A 23351-nucleotide genomic window follows, 5' to 3' on the forward strand; every position below is an offset into this window, starting at 1 on the left:
AGTCTCTGAAATGTATTGGACCTATTAGGTTAAGCATATTGTAGATGAGGTTGAGTTTTTAATATCAACTGATTAGAGATTTTTTATAAAATGACATTCCAAAAACTCAAAATTGGCAAAATGGCCGTGCCAAAATTTTATTTGTAAAACTAATCCTTCTTTCGCCACGTGGGCACCACGTCAGAATTTCTCACAAAGACGGTGAATCGTTTGCCGTCTTTGTAATATTTATTGGGAAAGCGGAAGGCGGTGAACCATTCACCGCCTTTAGTGCAAAATCCAAAGGCCGCCGTTCCTGTGCCCTCGAGAAGATGGGGAACGATTCACCGTCTTCTCCCGCCTTATGAAGATGGTGAACGATTCACCGTCTTATCAAGGACATTATATTCTGGACTTGAAAAGATTTGCGCATCAGAGTAGGGATTTGTACTAAAGACGGTGAATGATTCACCGCCTTATGAAGCCGGTAAACCATTCACCGCCTTCACAACAAATATAACAAAGACGGTGAACGATTCACCGTCTTTTTGAGGAATTCCTGACGTGGCGTCCACGTGGCGAAAGTATGGTTAGTTTTACAAATAAAATTTTGGTAGGATTATTTTGCTAAATTCGAATTTTTGGAGAGTCATTTTATAAAATAGCCCACTGATTACTCTCAGTTTAGATTTCATATATATAAATAAATAAATAAATAAATAAAACTATTAATTACGGTCCACGGATCCGCTTTGAACCGTACGATACTCGCCGCTGGGCCGGGTCCTTTGTTCTCCCTTCCCGTCCCTGACCCTTCCCTTTCTTCATCAACCTCCCCCAAAACCTTCCCTTCCCTTCCCTTCCGTCCCCTCTCCTCTCCAGCAGTACACTAGTACCCGAATCCAAGTAAACCTAGGGCTAATCCCGCCCCCTCAATCCCCCACATTCCCAGATCCACCCCATTTCCACCCCGCAAAAGGATCGACCCAGGGTGCGTGCGGGGGAGGGAGGGGGGCNAGGATCTACAACTCTAAATGAGGTGTATGGGTAGCACGACTCATTTCATATATATAAATAAATAAATAAATAAATAAAACTATTAATTACAGTCCACGGATCCGCTTTGAACCGTACGATACTAGCCGCTGGGCCGGGTCCTTTGTTCTCCCTTCCCTTCCCTGATCCTTCCCTTTCTTCATCAACTTGGGCTAATCCCGCCCCCTCAATCCCCCACATTCCCAGATCCACCCCATTTCCACCCCGCAAAAGGATCGACCCAGGGTGCGTGCGGGGGAGGGAGGGGGCTAGGGCAGCGTGAAATGGGCGACTTCAGCGTGATCCTAGTAGTGCTGGCGGCGGTGGTGCCGGTGCTGGTTCTGGCGGTGAGCGTCTACCTTCTGGTGAACTACCAGCACCCGGACGACGTCAACCAGGCCTACTTCCCCAAGCTGGTGGTGGTTTTGGGCCTCTCGGTGGCCGCCGTCTCGATCTTGATGCTGCCCGCAGACGTCGCCAACCGCCAGGCCTGCCGCCACGCCCTCTACAACGGCGCCTGCAGCCTCACCCTCCCCATGAAGACCCTCTGGATCGCCGTCTACATCGCTGACGCTGTCCTCGTCTTCTTCGTCATCCCGTTCGCCATGTTTTACTACGAGGGCGACCAGGACAAGTGCGCTCGCTCACTCCCCCAATTTCCTTCTCACTTCGTCTACTAATTATGATTCAGTTCCTGTAATTCAACAGATTTTGAGTTTTGCCCGCGCTCAGTTTGACCCAGGCTGCAGTTTCATTCCCAGCATTTCAATTTCAGTTTTTAGCCCTGGATGTTCAATTCCAGTGAACAGAAATCCAAGTCGGTCGGTAGACTACAAACGAATGGGTTAATTGTCTCACGGAACACATTTTTAGGTTCTACAGTGTTAGAATTGATATTGCGAGAATGAAATTGAGATTTTAGGTCAAAGTTAAGGGACCGAGTTTGCAATTTAGTCCCTTGTCCCTGCTGAGATTGGTTTGGGTGTTGCGTTCTTGATCGGTCTCGTATTGCACAGGAGTATAGCGAAGAGGTTGAGGAGCGCGCTGTGTTGGGTGATCGTGTCGGCAATCGTATGCGGCCTCTGCCTTGGGATTCTCTATGGTTGGTATCCTCCCATGACTTTTTCTTTTTCTAGGAGCTATGATTGGATCGTGATTTCTTTGCTATGAGAAGTTAGCTTCTGCTGGTGGAATGCATGTAATGTTGTTCGATGAATTGCTATACTGTAGAGTATATGCAACCCTTAGATAAGTATGAGAATTAAAGAAGAAAGGCTAGTAAGATGTTTTATTTTGAAAAACATAGTTCCTGTTGTTTACACTATGTTATGATCAAAAGCCTGTGCTGAGTTAGATGGGAGTTGCCTGAAGAGAATATTTTGTGAAAGGAGTCACATGGGAAGCTATTTGAGTGAGTTATCATTCCATTCTCTATCCATTGCACCACTTGCTTCGCATGAAATTTTCTCTAAGGTGATGCCTAAATATGAAGCTAGTCGACTGAGGATGAGTAAAATATCAAGCACAAGGAAGACTTAGGTTGCCGATCAAATCCTATAAATATTGGTTTGGTGAGACTAGCTTTGACACCCCGATAATCCCATATCAGATGGGAATGGAATTGTGAATGGAAATCAGTGTTTGAAAAGGCGCGCTTGACGTGCGTGCCAGTACGCCTAGGCGCGAGGTGCGGGCCTCAGTGCCTCAAGGCAGCTGAGGCGCAGCGCCCTCTCTGAGGTGCGCGCCTCGTGATATCTAAGTTTAATGGGTCTATGATTTGGCTTTTCGGGTCTTTGGTTTTTTTGATATATTCTAAAATGTTAAGGGATTGAAAAAAAACTCCTAATTTGAACCCTTTCTTCCCTTGTTCTCTTTACTGTTCTCTTCCCAGCCCCCCTTCCCTCTTCCCTGGTCTTAGGTTTTTTTTCAATATATTCTAAAATGTTAAGGGATTGGAAAAAAAAAAAACCTAATTTGAACCCTTTCTTCCCTTGTTCTTTTTGTCGTTCTCTCTTCCTGCCCCCTCAAAAAAAAAAGAAAATGGCAACAAGCTGCAGCAGAAGAAGCAAGTAACAATAGCAAGCACTTTTAAGTTGAAAGTTGAAAAATAATTTTTTTCATTTTAGTTTGAGAATATTTATGCGTGTGATTTCTTTATTTTTTTATGGTTATTTTGTTTTGTATGGTTATTTTGGAATTTTTTTATGTAAAATATTGTCACGCCCCGTGGCCCAGCGGAAGCCCGCCCGGCGCGTGCCCAGATCCGCCATATGTCTAAAAATACAAGGCGTTTACAACAAAGCGATAAATAAAGCAATAATACGAAGAGATCTAGCGATATCAAAGCAAAGTACATCTAGATTTCTACAACATGGTAAGGTAAAAGAAATCCAAATCCACTAAATAAAAGTCGTAAGTAATACAATAGATTGTTAAGGATTTTATAAGTTGGCGAATTTCGTGAAGGTTTGGATGGAGTCTCGAAGAATTAGAAGATGAAGGTTGACGAAAAGAATTGAAATTTTTGTGATCAAAGACCCTTGAGAACTTAGGTATGATTATAAATAATTTGTGGTGAAGTTTTCATTGTTAAAAGATGTTTAGAAGACTTGGTTTCCTTTTTGTTTATTCAAACTTAAGTTTTCTGGAAAAACTCAGGGGTCGCGGACCGGTCCTTGATCAGAGGGACCGGACCCATCAAGCTTCTTTGCGTAGAAGGTTTGGGAAACCGGTCTCTGATCATGAGGACCGGTCCCCGTACGTGGTTTTCCTTGTTGCGCAGGGAAGGACCGGTCTCTGAATTGAGGACCGGTCCCCNAATGAACATGAGTACTTGCTACTACATGATGTCTCTACTTAGTATGGGATTGCATAAGTAAGAAAGCTATTCTATCATGAAAATGCACGAGTAAACAACCATCGTAATGTCCCCAATGTAATAGTAAAATGTCATTGTTTACTATTCTAGTCAATGTTCACTTGGCATGTTAACTACTTAAAGTTAAATCTTGGAAGACCCGCCCGAAGGCTGTCTGGCTTATAGACCCACCCGTAGGCTGTCTGGCCGGTGCCGAGCCTAATGGCTCCGTGGTAGTCAACATCCCCACTCTAGAAATGAGCTTTGCCCACGGCAATCCACTTCGGCGCTCAATCCCGCACGGCGAATATGTATCGCGATGGCCATCTCCGGAGTGCCGGCTTGTAGGGAGCGACCCTCACAAGCGTGTGCGAATGAGCACAATCGCAACAAGCGTAAGATCCGTCTCAAGTACCGAGTCCTCATGTCTAAAAACCTGGAATATGTACATCGAATGTCTCAATGGCCTATCCCTATGTCATCATGTCTAAAACATGGAAAGTAATAGATGTCAATGGCCTATCACTGTGTCTCAAAGTAGCAGTTTCATAGTCTACTAAGTCAAGTGCCCCTTGATGGCATTTTTTATTCGCTAAGTCCAAGCTTGAATCAAATGTTCACAAATGCATAATTTGAGCTATTTTAAGCATACGAGACAAGTTTCCAATTCGCTACCATGAACACTTCTCACATGCATGTATAATACCCAGAATGCTCTACTACATAGAGTGAAATTTATCTTACACATAACACATGCATTTTAAGTATTCTAAAATTCACATAAATCCCATTTAGCATGAATATGCAATCAAATTGACGTTACGACAAGTATAGGATACATAGAGGCCATTTTGCTCCGATTTCATGAAGTCAAACCCACCACAACTCTTGCGACTGTCACGCCCCCGCCCCGAGACCGCTACCAATTTGGTACGGTTCTGGCGCGGCGAACGGATGCCGAACGGACAGCACCTCCCCTGTCCGCCCAAGGCCAACAATGCAATCATGTACAACAAGTCCCCAGGAAATCAACTTGAATACATACATGATTATACAACAATAGCGAGAGCACAAACAGTGCTGAACATTACAAGAGCAAGCATCACGAGTAAAGAACATACAAGTGAATAAAAGAGAGAGAGACTAAGCTATTATATCCATTCAACTCTATACATTTGATTAACTTTACATTCTTCCAAAATACAACATAAACTTAAAGTTTATATTTTCCAAAATAGCCTCACACCTATACATCATCTACTCTCAAGTATATAGGGTGACAACTAATGCAATAGGAAAGCATCTACCAACTAGCACTAGGGCGCTAAGCCCTTGCTGCGATCATCTGCCGGTCCGCTCTCGTGTGTACCTGTACCCCAAAACCACCCGCTTTAGTATGCTTCAACAGTGTAATGAATACAACTACAACATAGTTATGCCGTCTACTATGTTTAATCATGGTATGAATGCAATCCACTTATGCTATTCATGTTACTACCCAATCGACTAGGCCAACTTGCCTAAGATCTCAAATCTCAAAGGTCCTAGGCAAAGAGCTACTCCGCTCCTTGCCCGACTCAATCTCGAAGGTCCTAGGCAAAGAGCTACCCCGCTCCTTACCCGATTCAATCTCAAAGGTCCTAGGCAAAGAGCTACCCCGCTCCTTGCCCGACTCAATCTCGCTCTACTAGGTACAAGCTGTCCCTCTCAAATCTCATAGGTGAATGAATAGTATGTCCACTCACTGTATGTAGGCAAATCCACTAATCCAACTACCAAGCAACTATGCTCAATATCGATGTAACTCATAGTAAAGGTTAGCTACCATGCTACTAGGTTCATCAATAAGGCTAAGGCTAAGTACCAAGCTATTATGCACCATAATAATGTAACTCATCAGGTTACCCAATCTCTCGGCGAACTCGAGGCTCGCGCACAGTCTCACGTGTGTAAGTCTCAGAGGGGAGGAGTCCCGCTGCTCAACTACCCCCGAGACCGCCTGCTGACAGCTACAATGGTCCAAGGGCAACTACACTGGCCCCCCTTGTGTGACAAACTCCAGAGTGCACTACCTGTGTGGAGCGACCACCACAGGTGCAGACAGGCTATGTGAGCTCGATCCAATCCTCATAAACTGGAAACATTCTATCAACTAAGGATAGTGTCATCAACTGGGAACACCCTATCATCTAGGGTTAACAACATCACACTTTAGGTTCTCTACCCAAATCGCAACTGGGGAATTCACCTATCCCTAAGTTCGATGCCGTAGTGTCAACTACACTCAATTCTCATGCAATATGCCATGCTAGGGAACTCAACTAATCCCTATGTTCAATGCCAAGTGTCAACTACACTAGGTTCTCATATGCCACTCGTCATGGGTTAACATTAACTAGATGCCACTCGTCATAATTTAATGTTCTCGATACACTACTTGCACATATTCACTAGGTGGTCACTCAACTAGAGTCCAATCCACATTAATCATGCCATTATAGGGTTTCACAACACTATGTCCCAATCTCATGCATACTAGGTATAAGTATTAAACCATTAACACTATACTATCACTAGCATGCCATGACATGTAACAATTGCCATCTAGCACCCTATAATGCAATATCCCAATATGCAACTCGATCAACGTTAACTAGAGATTCTAGTACAATAACCAATCCAATACTAAGTTCAAGTTATATGTGTTTCTATCACACTAAGTCCAATGCCACTAGTAGACTATGTCTTTAGATACAATACTAGGTTCCTCTTTCATTTAGCATCATAGGTTTACCAATGTCATCTCCTAATCCTTATGTCCATTACATCAAGTATCCATATCATAATACTATATTAATCATAGACATCATACAAAGAGTAGGAATGCATGTATTATCACCCTATAATGCATAACAATATACGATATGCTATATGCCAATCGAATAAGCACTAAGACATAGGAAGAAGCTCAGTTGCTTCGGGATGGACACCTCCCACCTTTTATCGCGTTCCGATTGCTCGTCGTCACTCGCAATCGGCCTCCCGCGGCGCACGCCGCTCGGCTCGACCCAAACCACGCGCGACCACCGAACGACCTCCGATCCGCGATCCGGTAATTAAAGGTCTTCGGTTTCTTCCTATGATGCTCGGAATCCGATCCCGCGATTTATGGACGCCGCCTCGGCCCTCCAGGCGGAAACGAATGCCGGAAGGTCCGTTTCTTCAATATCTTCGCGTAGACTCGACGAATGCTCAAACCGAGTGCACGGACGTGTTTAGGGACCTAGCAATTAGGTTTACAGAGGGTCAAATGAGATCAAACCCTCATATTTACAAAAATCCCATTTTGAAGCCCTAGGTTGCAACTAGGTAAAAATCCACCATTAAAGCTTTGGATTTAAGCATACTTTATCTAATTAGCATCTAGGAAAGCTACTAAATCCATTTCTAGAGCATTTAAATCACACCCTAGAGATCTACCATTGAATGGGGTAGCAAGCTTACCTCTTAAGCTAGCACAATGGAGAGGAGAAGATGAGAAGATGAAGCTCCACCTTGTTTGCTTCCTTCTTCACCATCTCCTTTTCCTTCCTCTTCTCCTTCCTCCTCTTCTTCTTCTCTTTTCCTTTCTTTCTAGAGAGAGAGAGAGAGGGATGAAATGGTGTGGGGGAGTGAGAGAAATGAGAGAAAGAGAGAAAGAATCCTCTCTATACACTCTCATAAGTGCTATTTTGCACATAAGCCCCTCAACAATGCTTCCCTCGCAACAGTCCAAAATGGGCATTTTCGAGTTCGGGGACCGGTCCTTGCAATGAGGGACCGGTCCGTAGAGACCGGTCCTTGGCTGAGAGACCGGTCCCCGAAGGTCCAGAACTCAGCCTCAAGGACTTAGCCAAATTTTCAGCATTTTCACCCGTTTTCGTCCGTTTTCGCTCGTTTGACCTCCGATTCGTCTCAAATCGAACCGAGACTCTCCAAACATGTTTTCAAGCATGTTTTCATTATCTTTTCATCCACGCTAACGCCGGATTTAGCTCACGGCCCAACATAGCCTTTCAGGTTCCGTTTCCGTGCCTACGCGCACCGAAACGCCCGAATGCTCCCGAACCTCACCGAACCTCATCGAAACCATTCTAATGGCTCTCCAACCAAATGCACACCGTAACCTCATGATTTTAGAAGTCCGGTACCTTACAGCGACCCTTCGTTTGCTCCGACGAAGGTGCCCACTAGTCTCCTAGCACCCTAAAGATGTAGGAACAAGAGTTAAACGAACCTTACGAACATCTCAAAGCTCAAACATTAACCAACTCTAGCTAAGGTGGAGAAAACTCACCTATAGCGTAGGAATCCTCTAAGAAATCCCAAATGGAAGTCAAATCCCTTCCAAAGCAATCTATACCAAGGTTCTAAACCAATTAATTAGGTTCCAAAGCCCTCAAATAAAAAATCTCCAATTCTAACCCTAAAACCCAAATCTAGGGTTTATTTGGTAAAACCTACCAAAACATGCTCCAAAGAGTAGATTAAGCATACTAACCTCCTTGGTAGCTCCAAACCAAGCTCAAAATGCTCTAGGGTTGAAGGTTGATCCTCTATCAAGCTCCTAGCCCAAGCTCCAAGCCACCAATGGTGAGAAGAGAGGGTGTGGGGGAAGTCCAAAGTCCACCAAGCAAGCTCTCCTTCCTCTTCTCCTCCTTCTTCCCTTTCTTCCTTCTCCTTCTTCTAGAGAGTGTGAGAGAGTGAGAAGTGAGGGAAAGAGAGAGGAAAAGCCCTAAAAGCCCTCTAAAGTAACAAAATCCAGAAAAGCCCCTCAACTATGCAACCTGTGCACTGCCCTGACTGGGCAGTTTTTGGGTGGAGGGACCGGTCTCTCCCCACATGGGACCGGTCCCTCAGGACCTTCCCGCAAAACCAACGTTCGGGAACCGATTTCTCTGGCTGAGGGACTGGTTGCCTCGGCCAACAGCCGTAACCACGCGACGGGGGACCGGTCTCTCACCCACCAGGGACCGGTCCCCGAGAGTGAAACTCTCAGGACTTAACCAAAAATCCAGGAATTCGAACCGCGGGTCGGAACACCGTCTGCGACCCTCCACAAAGTGTGGAAAAGCTCGGAACCCAAATCAAACACTCGAACCTCGCAATTTGCACAGGTCCAGTGTGTTACAAATATCAATGTAAATTAGCTTGTTAAGAGTGTATTATTTTTATTAGATATGCGCCTCACCTTCTTGAGATGCGTGCCTTGCGGTTGCGGTGCACCTCGCGCCTATGTCTCAGAAGGCTTCTGTGCCTTTTTGTCCCTCACGCCCTTTATGCATGTGATTTCCATATAGAAACCCAGAGCCCTACTAATAATGACCGGGTTAAGCATTTTGGGCCACTCATTTGGGTCCAATAAGTTATTAGTACTAGTGGGTTGAGTCATTACGCTTACTCCTGGCTCAAGTAACTAGTTTGTTTTTTTATCTTCTGGTGAATGATAATAGGCACTGTTCAGTGCAGAATGTTTTGCATTTTCTCTGCTATACCAAGAAATGATTATTTTCTTTGAAGCAGAAAAAAATGCCCAATGTTTCCAACTTAATTCTGGAGATTTTCAGAAGGAACCAATGCTGTTTTACATGATAATATGTAAGCTGCAGTAATGACTCCTACTCAGCACATTTGACAAGCTTGATATATGTGAAAAGCGCAGCTTGCTAATTCTCCTTGAACTTGTTATTGCTAAAAGTTATGCAGGTTTTTGCACTGTTATTTAACTGCATAGGGTGGCATAGACATATAAATACAATAGAAATTGCTTTTAGAAGTTTATATTTTTTTCACAGAAAATAATCTAAAATTTTGAACTGCTATGTGTGCGACTGACTAAACTTTTCTTTTGGGTGTGTCAGGACTTGTTGGTAAAGTGGATTTCACAGTTAGGCACCTCTCATCATCGGTGGAAAGTTTTCCAAGTTCATGGTCGGGATTCTCAAGTGGTCAACCTTGTATCAGTCCTTTGACTCGTCAGGTCCATCATCGTCTTAATGCTCTTGCCTTGAATCTTTCATCATTTGGTTCTCTTTTTCTATTTGATTCTCTATTGCAGGTCTGTAATTTTAATTAAACTTGTGAAACTACTAACTAAGCATTTGGGGCTTACATCATGATACTTTGAAACTACTAACTAAGCATTTGGGGCTTACATCATGATACCTTACTCTGCACATCTTTTTGTTGAAATCTAGTGGTTTATAATTCTTTTTCTCTGTTTTTCTGATGACGGCTTGTTTCATCCAGTGTTCTGCATATACTGCAAGTGCTTCTTCTGAAACAACTTGGACAATGCGGGCCACCTTCCCAGAATATGTGGTTGCTCTTGCTACAATTGTTGGATCCGTGCTATTTTCGGTGTGTGCCTTGTTTAACATTTTTAATCTGTTATTATTTGTTTTCTTATTCACCTTGATGTGAAGCTCAAGTCTAGGATTATGCTACATAAATTTTATTGGTTCATTTGACTATGTTGTTGGAGTTGCACTTGTTATTTAGAATTGAAATATTCTAGATAGTGAGTTCACTAGGCTGCTGAGGTTGCACTGTGCTGTCATAGTGCGCTAATGGGAAATGAATGCTTAATGGCATGTTCTCTGACGTTTGAATTTGGATTTATATCTAGGTTCTACTGACTTGGTAAGCTGGACATGAACGTTGATTGTAATGTTATAGTTTATCCTCCTTGCAATCATTTTGGCGTTATTAGTGAACAGTCATACTGGTATTTCTTTCTTCTATGCTTGTTTTTTTTTTCTGGCAGTTACAAGGGGTTTCTTGTTGTTCATATGATAGATATTTGGAGGCGTCGGGATTGCTTGCCTTCCATTGGGACTCATCTTTTCATTTATCCGGCGCCCCAAGGCTGTAATCACTCGCTCACAATATATAAAGGTATTTCGTATGTTTCACACTTGACTGCTTCCGCTTTCTTGCATTTGCATTTTTTGAAATGTCATTAACTCTGCTTAACATATTGTATACATGAGTACTTAATGTTTGCATTTGCATCTGACAGGAAGCGACTGAATTAGGAAAGAAAGCTAGAGAATTGAAAAAAGCTGCTGAAGCCCTTCACCAAGAAGAGAGAAGCGGTAACAAGGGCAGAAAATGGCGCAAAAATGTGAAGGCTGTTCAGAAGGTCTTCTAGTTTCTTGTCTCAGTTCTCTCTCTATTGCTTTCTCAATCAATATCTCCCCTTTTTCTTCTGTTATGTTACACGAGGATTTGCTTCCTGTTAGTGGACCGTGAACATGTATTCCTTGCTAGATGCCTAATCATCATAGTTAGTCTGTACTGTTGTTGCTATCTATAGATATGATGCTCTTCTGTTATGATTTGATTTTCTTTTTTTGATCATTTATTTATCTTATTATTTGTGCTCTGATCTGGCATTTGCCACACATAAGTTTATCCTAAAACAGATTGAGTTGATCAGTTAGACTAGTCTAGGCCATCCCATTTTAAGTACCCAAACAGGTTGCACATGATTATCCGCCTTAGGGACCCATAAGCTGACTCAACTTGCCCCCTAGCTGGTAAAATAATCTTGAATTGAACTCGCTTACTTTGCTCTATTTGTTGACTTTATAGCTATTACAACAGATTGAAATGGGGGGAGAAACTCTGTACCGTGCTCGTAAGGATTTTTTGAAATATAAATATACTGATTTACTCTGTTGAGAACAATTTTATATCTTTAGTAGGCATTCATGGTTTGTAAGTGATCATTTCTCAGCTTGCTCAGAGTTCCAGATTTATGTTTGCACTTTTTGTGTGTACGAAAATAAAAAATTAAAACTGTTATTGTGCGAGTAATTTGGTTCCAATGTCATTGATGTACACGGATATAAGCTGCAGAAATTGCAGGTACAATAAGAAGTTTAATATGTGCTATGTTTCAATGTCTTCCATTGGATAATTTAGGCAAACTTGAGTGCCTAAAATGACTCTGCTAAGTGATTATTTATCAAATTAGTAGGTGAACATCTTAGTGATGGTACACTTTTGGACCTGTTCAGTTCAACCTCCACTTAGTAATCCATAATTTGCACCAACACCGGAATCTCATTATATAGGAAACCCATCTTAATATCCTTTAGTTTTATCATGGCTATAGATATTTACTGCTTTGAGGAACTTGTGTGTCGATTACAATTATGATTTTAAATGCTCAGTTTCTTTTACCAGAAGAATATTCCATTTATTTGTCCTTATCTCTATGTTCTAAAGTATTTTTTTATTTGTAATAATTCAATTTCTAGGAATTACTACTCCTGGAAGATGATATGAATGCTTTGGAGGAAATGTATCCTCAGGGAGAACAGGTAAATGCAATATACAAACTTTCTATCAGATACATGCCTATAAATTTTGTTTTGTTAATGTCTTTGCTTCATTTTTTTTTTCTTTTCTTTTTTTAAACAGGCTGAGACTACTTGGGCTTTTACCATCCTTGGATACATAGGGAAGCTTATATTGGGTATTATTGGGTATGCTTCATATTTGTGCCATTTTGGTTTTGTGCTTTTCCATATTGCATATCAATATGGAAAAGCTTCAATGTTCTTCTGTCAATTATGTTAGCGGGGATTTTTTGATTAATGCACTCACCGCTTTTCAGGTTGGTTGTCTCCGTGGCTTGGGTTGCGCATATCGTCATATACCTATTGATTGACCCTCCTCTTTCGCCTTTCCTGAATGAGGTCTTCGTCAAACTGGATAGTGTTTGGGGTATTCTGTTCTGAGCACTCGACCTTACAATAGTTCTGATTTTATTTTTCATTTTCAGTACAATTTTCATTTTCAGTACATCTAACTATTCTTCGTTGGTCTGAACTAGGTCTGCTTGGTACTGCAGCATTTGCATTTTTCTGCTTCTATCTATTGCTCGCAGTGATTGCAGGGGAAACGATGCTTGGTCTCAAATTAGTCTTCATTACCATCCACCCAATGAAGTAATTCGTTGCTACTTTGCCGAACAATGAACTATATTATCAATTGTTCACAGTTTCTGATTTTTGATTTTTGATTCTTCTTTTGTTCTGTTTCCTAACTAAGTCAACTTGTTTCAGATGGGGAGGGACTCTTATGAACTCTTTTCTATTTAATGTTGGGCTTATTCTGCTTTCCTCAATCAGGTCTGTATATAAAGTGCTCTTCTATTTTTCGTTTCTTTTTTTTCTGTGCCTCCTCTGTGGGATGCTTTGTATTCATCATGTTACATGGGAATCTAATTGGAGGCTGGTAAATTTCAGTGGGGAATTAAATCAAAGGCTATTTAAGATACAGTGAAATTTCTTTTTTAACAAATTTCTGTGAGACGATGTCCAGCATTTTATCAGTTTAGTCCAATATATTACCTTTTGACAGATCTTCAAGATTTTCCATTTTTGTTGCTAATTTTGGATTTGAACCTTTTCCTTTGCAGTGTGATTCAGTTCTGTGCCACAGCTTTTGCTTACTATGCACAAGCAACAGCTGCTCAAGAGATTTTCGGCCACACACTGCAATCATTGCGTGGAATAAAGTATCTGTACAAGTGAGTCCTTGGCTAGTTTTTTTTCCTCTAATGGTTTCCAAGTACCCTCTCGAATGACGCGAAGCTAGAAAATTACTCTCTCTCTCTCTCTCTCTCTCTCGCACATTAAAAAGAAAAAAAAAAGAAATCTTGATCACTTTTAAATCGCCATGGCTCCATATCTGTTATTTCTGCAGGTATAACGTGTTCCAGTATGCATTTGTTGGCCTATCATTAATCACACTCGTCTACTATGCACTATTTGTAAGTCCTATCCTTTTAGTTACTTCATTTTACCATTTAAAATTCAGCAAATCTCAGTTTTCTGTCGATTCATTTCATTGTGTTTAGGGATGGAGAAAGAGGAAACCAACCGGGAGGTTTCAGCTTTCGAACTGATGAGTTTGTGCTTTTACTGTAAGCTCAAATTCCGTCAAAGTTGATCTTTAAGTTCATCCTCTAGTTATAGAGGTTGCTAGTGATGGATCTGGTCTGAACACGTTCTACTCGGAGAGCCGAGGAATGTAAAACTAGTGACCTTGGCTTCTAGAAGAATCACAACAAGAGTTGCGGCTTCTGGAAGGATTGTTTCGAATGACTCACCGTTTGTTTTGTATATCACGCCTTTATTTCTTTGCCCCTACTTTCTCTCACCTTCTGATGTATTCTTGTTCAATATAGTCGGCTGATGTGATTTTGTACTCTGTATCCTTTGAGAGAGAGAGATTGGTTTTTTTTTTTAATTATTATTTTATTTATTTTTTTGCTATCTAGTAATGGGTCCGGAGACTAGCTGATCTTTATGTACGACATTTTAGTTTCCATGCAAATTATTTGATACTAACTTGAATATTCTCATAGATAATAGTATCGCCGGTGGTAACTTAGAATCAAAATGTCATTAATTAGTCAATATTTATGTGGGCATCTGATGTTGACATCTTGGTCCGCAAAAGCTTAGTTATTAACTAGTGAAAACTGCGCTCATTAGTGAAAACTGCATTGTTAACTGCAAAATGGCACATTCTTGGGGGCTCGTACTCTTTTTGTTTACTGTTATATGTAGTTTGGAGGCTTCAGGTGCAAATGATGAAAGCGTCGTAGGTGGGTAATAGGGGATTACGTGCAATCCGACCATGTAGAAATGCTTGTCCTCTGCATTGCATTTGTTGGCGTCGGCGTGTGCATCTGAAAGGCAATGGGATGAAATCAACATTTTGTATAAAACTATATCAGGGTCTTAGAAATTTTGCTCGCCTGAAATCAACATTTTGTATAAAACTATATCAGGGTCTTAGAAATTTTGCTCGCCTGAAATCAACATTTTGTATAAAACTATATCAGGGTCTTAGAAATTTTGCTCGCCTGAAATCAACATTTTGTATAAAACTATATCAGGGTCTTAGAAATTTTGCTCGCCAACTACATGTGACACCCGCCTTTCTTCGCAAAAATGGGCAAGTCTTGTCACTATGCTAAGGAAAGAAAAGTGAGTGAGGGAGATAGACGTTATCCCAAAAAATTTAAGCATTCTCAATTACTTAAAAAAAGAGAATTATGACATATTCTCTCCTGGTTTGCTTTAGTCATAATGATTCTCACAATTTATAGATCTAAGATATAGCGAATCTAGCTGACCATAACTCACCCACTAACTTTGCGGATTATTACATAGTATTGAGCGCTCATAAATGTAGAGCCCAAGAGTTGCCTATGACTCTTGACAGTATTTTAAGACTTAATGGCTCTTTCTTCTCCCATAGAAGATCTAGAATCGGACCTCATTTGCAACCTGTTTTAGCTTTGTGAAATTGGGTCAGGGACTACGCTGCGCAGAAATTTTTTCAAGTCCTTAACAACTAGGCTACTTAGCGGGATTGGACAGTCAAAACTCGTTCTCGTCTTCCGATGGACGGTGATGTTTCAATGAATGATAACATCAATTGGTATCAATTGGTGTACAAAACATATTCTTACAAATACATAATTTGACAGTTCCGTAAGGCATACGTAGCAATTTTTCATGCTTCCACATCTTGCACCTTTTTTCCGGTGAATAGTCCAATGGGAATGATCTAAATGGCTCCTTGGCTCCTTACCAAGATTTGATCAGATTGGTTCCCAAGATATTCTTGAGGTTTTCCAAGACAGTTCCAACTTCCCAAGGTTGGACCAGGTTTGACTAGGTTGAATCATCCAGCTGGCTCCCTCTTTCTCTCTCTCCTCCTCTCCCCTACTCTCTTTCTCTCTCTCTTCCCTTCTCCTCTCTATCTTAGCCCCCTTCTCTCTCTCCCTATCATTCATTCTCTCTCTCTCTTTTCACAGGGCGGTGAGGGCCGCGGCAATGGCTTGCGCTGGCGCCGTCCCTCGGGGTCGGAAAGGGAGAGCGCAGCGGCCATGGAGGCTGCGGCGAAGGCCGCGGGGGCATCGAGGGCGGAGATGTCCGCCGCCGAGGGGATGGCCGGCACGCGGGTGGAGAGCGAGCGGCGGTAGGCGGGGAGAGGGCTAATGAAGGGATGGAGGTTGGGGCGGCGGTGGTGGTGGCGGTGGTTCGGACAGCGAAGGGCGGGACCCCGGCAGAGAACGCCATTTGCTCCTATTTTTTTCTTCCAAGATTTATTTTTTTTCAGTCGAATTCAGTTCTTCTTTTCATGGAAGAATTAAGATTTCCGATAAGGTGGGGGTGATAGTCGTAGTGAGAGTGGCGCCAATCGTTATCTTGTTTTTTCTTGATCAAATGAATGGGAGCTGTAGCATACCGAACTTCTATAGTTATGAAGTTACGGGGTATGCTAGTTTGAAAAGGTTGTTCGGAACAGTTCCGGTGAAGTTCGGGAACATTCGGGTGTTTTCGGTGCGCGAAGGGCGCGAAAACGGAACTCGAAAGGCTATGTTGGGCCATGGACTAAATCCAGCATAAGTATGGATGAAAAGATAATGCAACTACGCTCGAAAACATGTTTTGGGGGTCTCGGAGCGATTTGAGATGAATCGGAGGCCTAACGAGCGAAAACGGAGAAAAAAACGAAAAAGGCTGAAATTTGGCTAAGTCCCAAAATTGCTGGGCAGTCTGGACCTACGGGGTCCGGTCCCTCAAGCCAAGGACCGGTCCCCGTAGCCCGAAACAGCCCAGCGCGGGCTGTGCACAGTTTGCAAAGTTGAGGGGGCTTTATGCAATATGGCCATGAGGGGAGTTAAGTAAGGGGTTTAGAGCTCATTTCCCTTCACCTCTCTCATTTCCAACCCCAAAACAAAAGCTCTCTCTCTCTAGGAGCTCTCCCTCTCTCTTTAGAAGTGGAATCAAGAGGAGGAAAAGGTGGAGATTGGCGCAAAGGAGTGAAGTATCTCCTTCGTCTTCTTCCTTAGCTTTGAGGAGGAGCTTAGTAGAGGTAAGCTCTTTGCCTTCTCATGGTAGAATGCTAAGGAATGGGTTTTATACTCTAGAAATGGAATTTAATGAGGCTCTAGAAGTAGTTGATCTCATTTATTACTTGAATGAATGATTGCAAGAGGCATTTAGCAATGGTGAGATTCTAGGGCATCCAAAAGAGGGCTTTTGCTCATGAAGGGTTTGGATCTAAATTAACCCTATATAAACCTAGTTGCTAGGTATTCTGACGCGTTGGTAAAGTCGGTTCGGCGATCCGTCGAGCCTACGCGAAGATATCGAAGAAAAAGACGTTTTTGGCTTCGTTTTCGCCTGTAGGGCCGAGGCAACGTCCTAAAATCACGAAAATTGAACCCTAGTGTCTTGGCATCACCAGAAGGTGGGGGGTGTCATCCCGAAGCAACTGGGCTTCCCTTTATGTCTAAGTTATATATTGATCATATTCATATATTGACATTGTGCATTATAGGATTAGTAGATGATTACATTCCACTTCCTTGCATGTTCCCTAGGTAGTGTAGCATTGTGGGCTTGACACTTGAACTTAGGTTGCATGAGGATTGGGTCTTGTGACATGAATCCTATAGTGACAAGAATGATGATCAACTTGGACTTATGATGATGAAAACAAGTGACATGTGACTTAGTGTAATAGAGACACTATAATATGAACGAGTGGTATGTCGACTTAGTGTAGTGAGACACTTACAACATAGCGACATAAACGAGAGGCATTCAAATCTAGTGTAGCAGAACACTATGGCATTTAAACCTAGGGATAGTAGATTCCCGTTTGTCGTGTTGTGGACATTGAGCTAGTGCAGTAGAGGCACTATGACCCTAGTAGACAGGGTATCCTCCAGTGAGGGGATTAGATTATACTCACATAGTCTGTTTAACCTTGGCGTGGTCGCTCCACCCAAGTAGTGAGCTCTGGAGTAGTAGTCGCGTTTGGGTAACGTACTTCCCAGCAGATGGGTCTCGGGTGGGTGTAGAGCAGAGTCTCCCCATTAGCGAGATTTGAGATGTGAGTTGGTAGTAACCTTCGGGTTAGCCGAGATGAGATTTGATTATTGAGGCATAGTATCATGTGTAGAGAACATTACTATGTAGTAGCTCATTCATTCTTGATTATTGAGGCATAGTATAATCTGTAGAGAACATCACTATGTAGTAGCTCATTCATTCTTGATTATTAAGGCACAGTATCATGTATAGAGAACATTTACATGGGCCCGTGTACCGGTACCAGAGGCCAACCCGAGAGCAGTCTGCGCGCAATCCTGTGCAGTGTACCGGTACACCATGCTTGCTGTACCGGTACACCATGCTTGCTGTACCGGTACACCATGCTTGCTGTACCCGTGTACTGGTACCAGAGGCCAACCCGAGAGCAGTCTGTGCGCAATCCTGTGCAGTGTACAGGTACACCATGCTTGCTGTACCGGTACAGTAAGTAGAGAAACCTGCTATTTGCAGATTCTCTTGCCAAATGCTGCTCTCGCGTCGCATAGAGTCCGTTTTGCGTCGATTTCACGCCAACGCGACTCAGACTTGCCCCGATACTCTCCAGAGCTGTCGACAAGCCTTAACTGCTGAACACCAGGGATCTCACATACCATGTTCTGAAAGCTATCTTCGATACATCCTCGGGTTTGTTCTTTAACTGGTGCTATCCCGACTGCAAGTCTATCTTAAAATACACACACGATCCCTGAAACTGATCAAATAAGTCGTCGATCCTCGGCAATAGATACTTATTCTTTATCGTGACTTTATTAAGCTCACGATAATCTACACATAGGCGAAGTGATCCGTCCGTCTTCTTGACGAACAAAACTGGCGCTCCCCAAGGCGAGACGCTCGGTCGAATGAAGCCCTTGTCAAACAAATCCTGTAGTTGTGCCCTCAGCTCCTTCAGCTCTGCCGGTGCCATCCTATAGGGCGCCTTTGAGATTGGAGTGGTCCTGGGGACGAGATCTATCACAAACTCAATCTTTCTATCAGGTGGCATACCCGGTAGCTCAGCTGAAAACATATCGCAAAACTCCCGCACCACCGGGATATCCTCAATCCTAGGGGTGTCATCCTCGCCTCTCAGCACAACACTAGCCAAAAAGGCTATGCAACCTCTGCTGATCAGCTGCCTAGCTCGAGACGAGCTGATCGTCATCGCGAATAGCGAACTCCGGCATCCTCTAAATACAACCTCAGTCTGCCCCGGTTCTCTAAAAGTAACCGTTCGATTCTTGCAATCAATCGTGGCATAATATTTGGTTAACCAATCCATGCCTAGGACCACATCAAACTCCCCCAGCTTGCGAAGGGCTAGCAAATCCATGAGCATAATCCAGTCTCCTACCCGACCAAGGCAACTCGGGGAAAAATTTCTAATATCCTAAATATGGTCGGGTACAACAACATGTCCCGGATGCAACAAAAAAACCAATGGGATGCCATGCAACTCGGCAAACAACCGATCTATGAATGAATGCGATGCTCCGGTATCAAATAATGCACGAATTCTAATGCCATCAAGTAAAATGATACCTGCAACCACATCCTCGGCTGCTACCGCCTCCTCGGTTTGAGCGGCATACATACGCCCACTCGGGACCTGTTGAGATCCCTCGCTCTGACGCTAGACGGATGACCGTCCAGGCTGATACTGTGCCGATGGAGTCCCCTGGCTGCTAGCTGGTTGTAACACACTGGACCTTTGCAAATTGCGAGGTTCGAGTGTTTGATCTGTGTTCTGAGTTTTTCCAGATTTTTCTGGTGGGTCGTTGACAGTGTTCCGACCTATGGCTCGTCCCGAGAATTGTAGTATTTTATATAGCGCAAAGGTCACCAAAGAGATGGACTTAGGCTATTCTCGGATTGCACTCTGCACACTGTGTAACCGGTGACAGGTTGATGGTTGTACCGGTACAGACTTTGTACCGATACATGTTGATGGTTGTACCGGTACACATGTGACGAATTTCAAACCCGTGGCTCGAGTTTGCCATTTTCGTGGGATTTGTATCGGTACACTTGCCTGCGTACCGGTACAGTTTGGCAGAATCTGAACTGGTCGAACTGCAGGGGTATTTTTGCGATTGTTGCTATTCTATATAGCACTCCACGCCCCTAATGCCTTCCCTGAGCTTGGCACCAGCAGGGAAAGAGGTAAGGGAGCCCTCTTCACCATCCCATTTGGATTTGACCCCCTTGTAGCTTGGATTTTGGTGGATTTACTTCTCTTTTTGCCTTTTGGAGCAATTTCCACCTTGGTAGAGGCTTGGAGCTTGGACTTGGAGCTTGTTTGAGGGAAGATCTTGGGAGCTTGTGGACTTTGGGCTTGGATTGAAGCTTCCAAGAGGTTGGTAATAAGTTTCTTTCATTTAGATCCTTGTTTTGTTGGTTTCCTTGAGATGAAACCCTAGAATGGGAACCTAGGATTGATTTTGGGCATTTTGGATTTAGGGATTTTGGGGCTCAATCTCTTGGATTAGAACCCTCCTTTAGGTTGGATTGGAAGGGGTCTAGCTCTCCTTTGGAGCTTGAGAAGGGATTTCCACACTAGAGGTGAGTTTTGCCCTTTTCTTGAGACGGTTAAAGATTGAGCTTAGTGTTGTTCGTAAGGTTCGTTTAACTCTTTTAGTATTACCTCTAGGGTGCTAGAAGAGTGGCGGTAACCTTCGTCGGCTGGATCGAAGAGCGGTGTTGAAGCTCGGTGGGTTTGACTTCATGAAACCGGGGCAAAATGCCCCCTATGGGTGTTATACTCGTCGTAACGTTAAAATTCATACATATTCATGCTAGATAGAATTTTTATAAATTTTAGAATACTTAAAATGCATGCCTTATGTATTATGAAAATTTAACTTTATATAGTAGAGCATTCTGGAGGTTTTGCATGCATGTGAGAAGTATTCATGTTAGTAATTGGTGAACTTGTCTTCTATATTCAAAATGACTTAAATTATGTATTCATGAACACCAAAATCATGCTTGGACTTGTTGGACAAAAGTGCCATAAAGGGGCACTTAAGCTAGTAAACTATGAAACTGCAACATAGAGACATAGTGATAGGCCATTGGATATCGACTATATTCCGTGTTTTAGACATGATGACATAGTGATAGACCATAAACACAGTTGCTATATTCCATGTTTTAGACATGATGACTTGAGACTTGAGACAGACATATATGCTTACTTGCCTTTGAGCTCATTCGCACATGCTTGTGAGGGTCACTCCCTACAAGCCGGCACTCCGGAGATAGCCATCGCGATACATACTCGCCGTGCGGGATTGGGCGCCGAAGTGGATTGCCGTGGGCAAGGCTCATCCCTAGAGTGGGGATGTTGACTACCACGGGGCCATTAGGCACGGCACCGACCAGACAGCCTACGGGTGGGCTTCAGGCGAGATAGCCTTCGGGCAGGTCTTACAAGATTTAAACTTTAAGTAGTTAACATGCCAAGTGGACATTGATAGAATAGTAAACAATGACATTGTACTATTTACCTTGTGGGCATTATGTTAGTTACACTCATGTATTTACATGTTACAGTAGCTTCATTACTTATGCAAATTCATGCTAAATAGAGACATCGTGTGGTAGCAAGTTTACATGTCGTTCATATCGCTTTTATTTGTTTACTTACCTATTTAGCTCTTTTGGGCCTAGTGGTACTTTTCACTGAAGTCAGTAATTGCCCACTGGGAACTATTAATTAATAGTTCTCACGCCCCCTGTTTTATGGTTTTATTTCAGAGCCTTCAGCACCGGCGGAGGCACAGGATCACGGCAAGGGTGTCGTCTAGCTAGATAGCGGGGAGCTACTTGCTCTTAGGTGGTTTACTCTTTCTTTTGTTGTAGTAGAGAGAGAGAGATTTTTGTACCATGTATAGAGACCACCTATGTACTCGTTTAGCACTTGTTTTGGGTCATCTCTTGTACCACTTTACGGTTTTATTAGTTGTTGTTGGATCTTTTATTCGCTTTCCTTGTTATAGATTCTAGTTGTACTATGCTCTGATACTCCTAGACGTTCTCCTTTTATTGATTTATTTATCGTTTTATTGTAGACGCCTTATATGTTTTAGACATATGGCGGGTCTGGGCACGCGCCGAGCGGGCTTCCGCTGGGTCCCGGGGCGTGACATATTAATTTGGTATTAAAGCCTAGGGTTGAGTCTTAGGGGACATAGTAAACCTTAGGCCGGTTGGACTATAGGAAATAGGCTCGTGAGAGACGAGATTTATTTGACTTGTAAGGGAAAGTATCATGATTGGGTATCTTTGATAACTCTAAAAAGTTAGAGTTTAATCGAAGTGTATGGCTTCTAACTTTGCGGAGGGTTACGTTGGCGGCCGACAACGTAACATCGGGAGTTAGTAGTGAAGAACACTTCTTTACTTTCGTATGATTTGGGTTTTATCTAATTGAGCGGGGATTCGATAGCGTGGGTTATGCTAACTTGCGCTTTTATGATGTTGTAGTGACGATGCCGATTACTCGCTCTCAATCTGCTGGAGCGGATAATGCGGCACGCTTGGAGGAGGTCGAGACCTCCGCTACCTCCGGATCCGGCGAGGTTCGTGAGTTGAAGGGCCAGCTTGCGGCCCTCACGGACATGGTGGCATAGCAGACGGAGGCAGCACGCCGACAGGAGGCGCGGATGAAGCGCTTTGAGGACCTTCTATTTCAGCAGGCTGCTGCTAGAGAGACTCAGGTTCCTACGCCACCCGCACCGGTGGAGGTGGTTGCACCCCGAGGGTCGTCCCCTGCACTCGACACATCTCGGACGGCGCCGGCGGCAGCACCTCAGGAGGAGGCGATTGCGGCACCGCCAGTTCGGGTGCCTACGGCGGGGGCAGTTTTCCCCGTGACGGTTGTTGGAGAGGAGAGGAACAGACTGATGGAGCGCCTCAACGAGTTCAGGAGGTGCAGTCCCCGGATGTTTGACGGAGAAAAGGTCGACCACTGGATCGTGGAGAAGTGGTTGACACATATGGAGAAACTCTTCCGCGACATCTTCGTGGAGGAGAGGGATCGAGTTTGGCTCGCCACTCACCACCTAGACGGCGAGGCCTATCGCTGGTGGTTGGATCTTCAGGAAAACCCCAGCACCGACTTGGCGGCTATTACTTGGAAGAAGTTCAAGGAGCTTCTTTTGGCACACTACTTCCCGACCAGCATCAAGAGGAAGATGGAGCAGGACTTGCGCAACTTGCGCTAGGGAGATCGAACTGTAGCCGAGTATGAGAGGGAGTTTTCTCGGCTTCTGCATTGCGTGCCTCTCGTCGTGCAGGACGACGAGGATAAGGACCGCATCTTCGAGCGAGGGTTGCGACCGTCGATTTTCCGATTTGTGCAATCCTCTAACCTCCAAACCTACCGGGAGGTTGTGGATCGCGCGCTCATTGTGGAGAGCGGCGCAGCAGATGTTCAGGAGAGGCGAGAGGCCTTGGATAAAGGCAAGGGTAAGAGGCCCACGGCTGAGCGTGCGAGCCAGACGCACTCTAGGAGGCCG

The 23351-nt window shown here is 43.6% G+C and overlaps 1 protein-coding gene across 2 annotated transcripts; it reads left to right on the plus strand.

Moving 5' to 3' along the window:
* LOC109727466 (LIMR family protein Os06g0128200) lies at positions 796-14293 on the plus strand. 2 transcript variants are annotated; one of them, XM_020257598.1, is made up of 15 exons: positions 796-931; positions 1222-1648; positions 2031-2116; positions 9772-9890; positions 10160-10270; positions 10709-10807; positions 10932-11054; positions 12178-12240; positions 12341-12405; positions 12537-12646; positions 12756-12870; positions 12988-13053; positions 13344-13454; positions 13631-13697; positions 13785-14293. In XM_020257598.1, exons 2-15 carry the CDS (start codon positions 1299-1301, stop codon positions 13830-13832), a joined length of 1533 nt encoding a protein of 510 aa, XP_020113187.1. In that variant the 5' UTR covers positions 796-931; positions 1222-1298; the 3' UTR covers positions 13833-14293. The 2 variants fall into 2 exon arrangements, with proteins under 2 accessions (XP_020113187.1, XP_020113188.1); XM_020257599.1 differs by lacking the exons at positions 796-931; positions 1222-1648 and adding an exon at positions 1723-1835.

Source organism: Ananas comosus, linkage group 22 (genome assembly GCF_001540865.1).
Source record: "Ananas comosus cultivar F153 linkage group 22, ASM154086v1, whole genome shotgun sequence".
Taxonomy (NCBI): domain Eukaryota; kingdom Viridiplantae; phylum Streptophyta; class Magnoliopsida; order Poales; family Bromeliaceae; genus Ananas; species Ananas comosus.

Excerpts from the sequence above, each read along its gene's own strand:
- LOC109727466 (XM_020257598.1), top strand. The coding sequence starts at position 1,299 with ATGGGCGACTTCAGCGTGATCCTAGTAGTGCTGGCGGCGGTGGTGCCG. Across the intron at positions 12,406-12,536 it reads CTTATATTGGGTATTATTGG|GTTGGTTGTCTCCGTGGCTT; the intron begins GTATGCTTCATA and ends ACCGCTTTTCAG. Across the intron at positions 12,647-12,755 it reads CAAACTGGATAGTGTTTGGG|GTCTGCTTGGTACTGCAGCA; the intron begins GTATTCTGTTCT and ends GGTCTGAACTAG.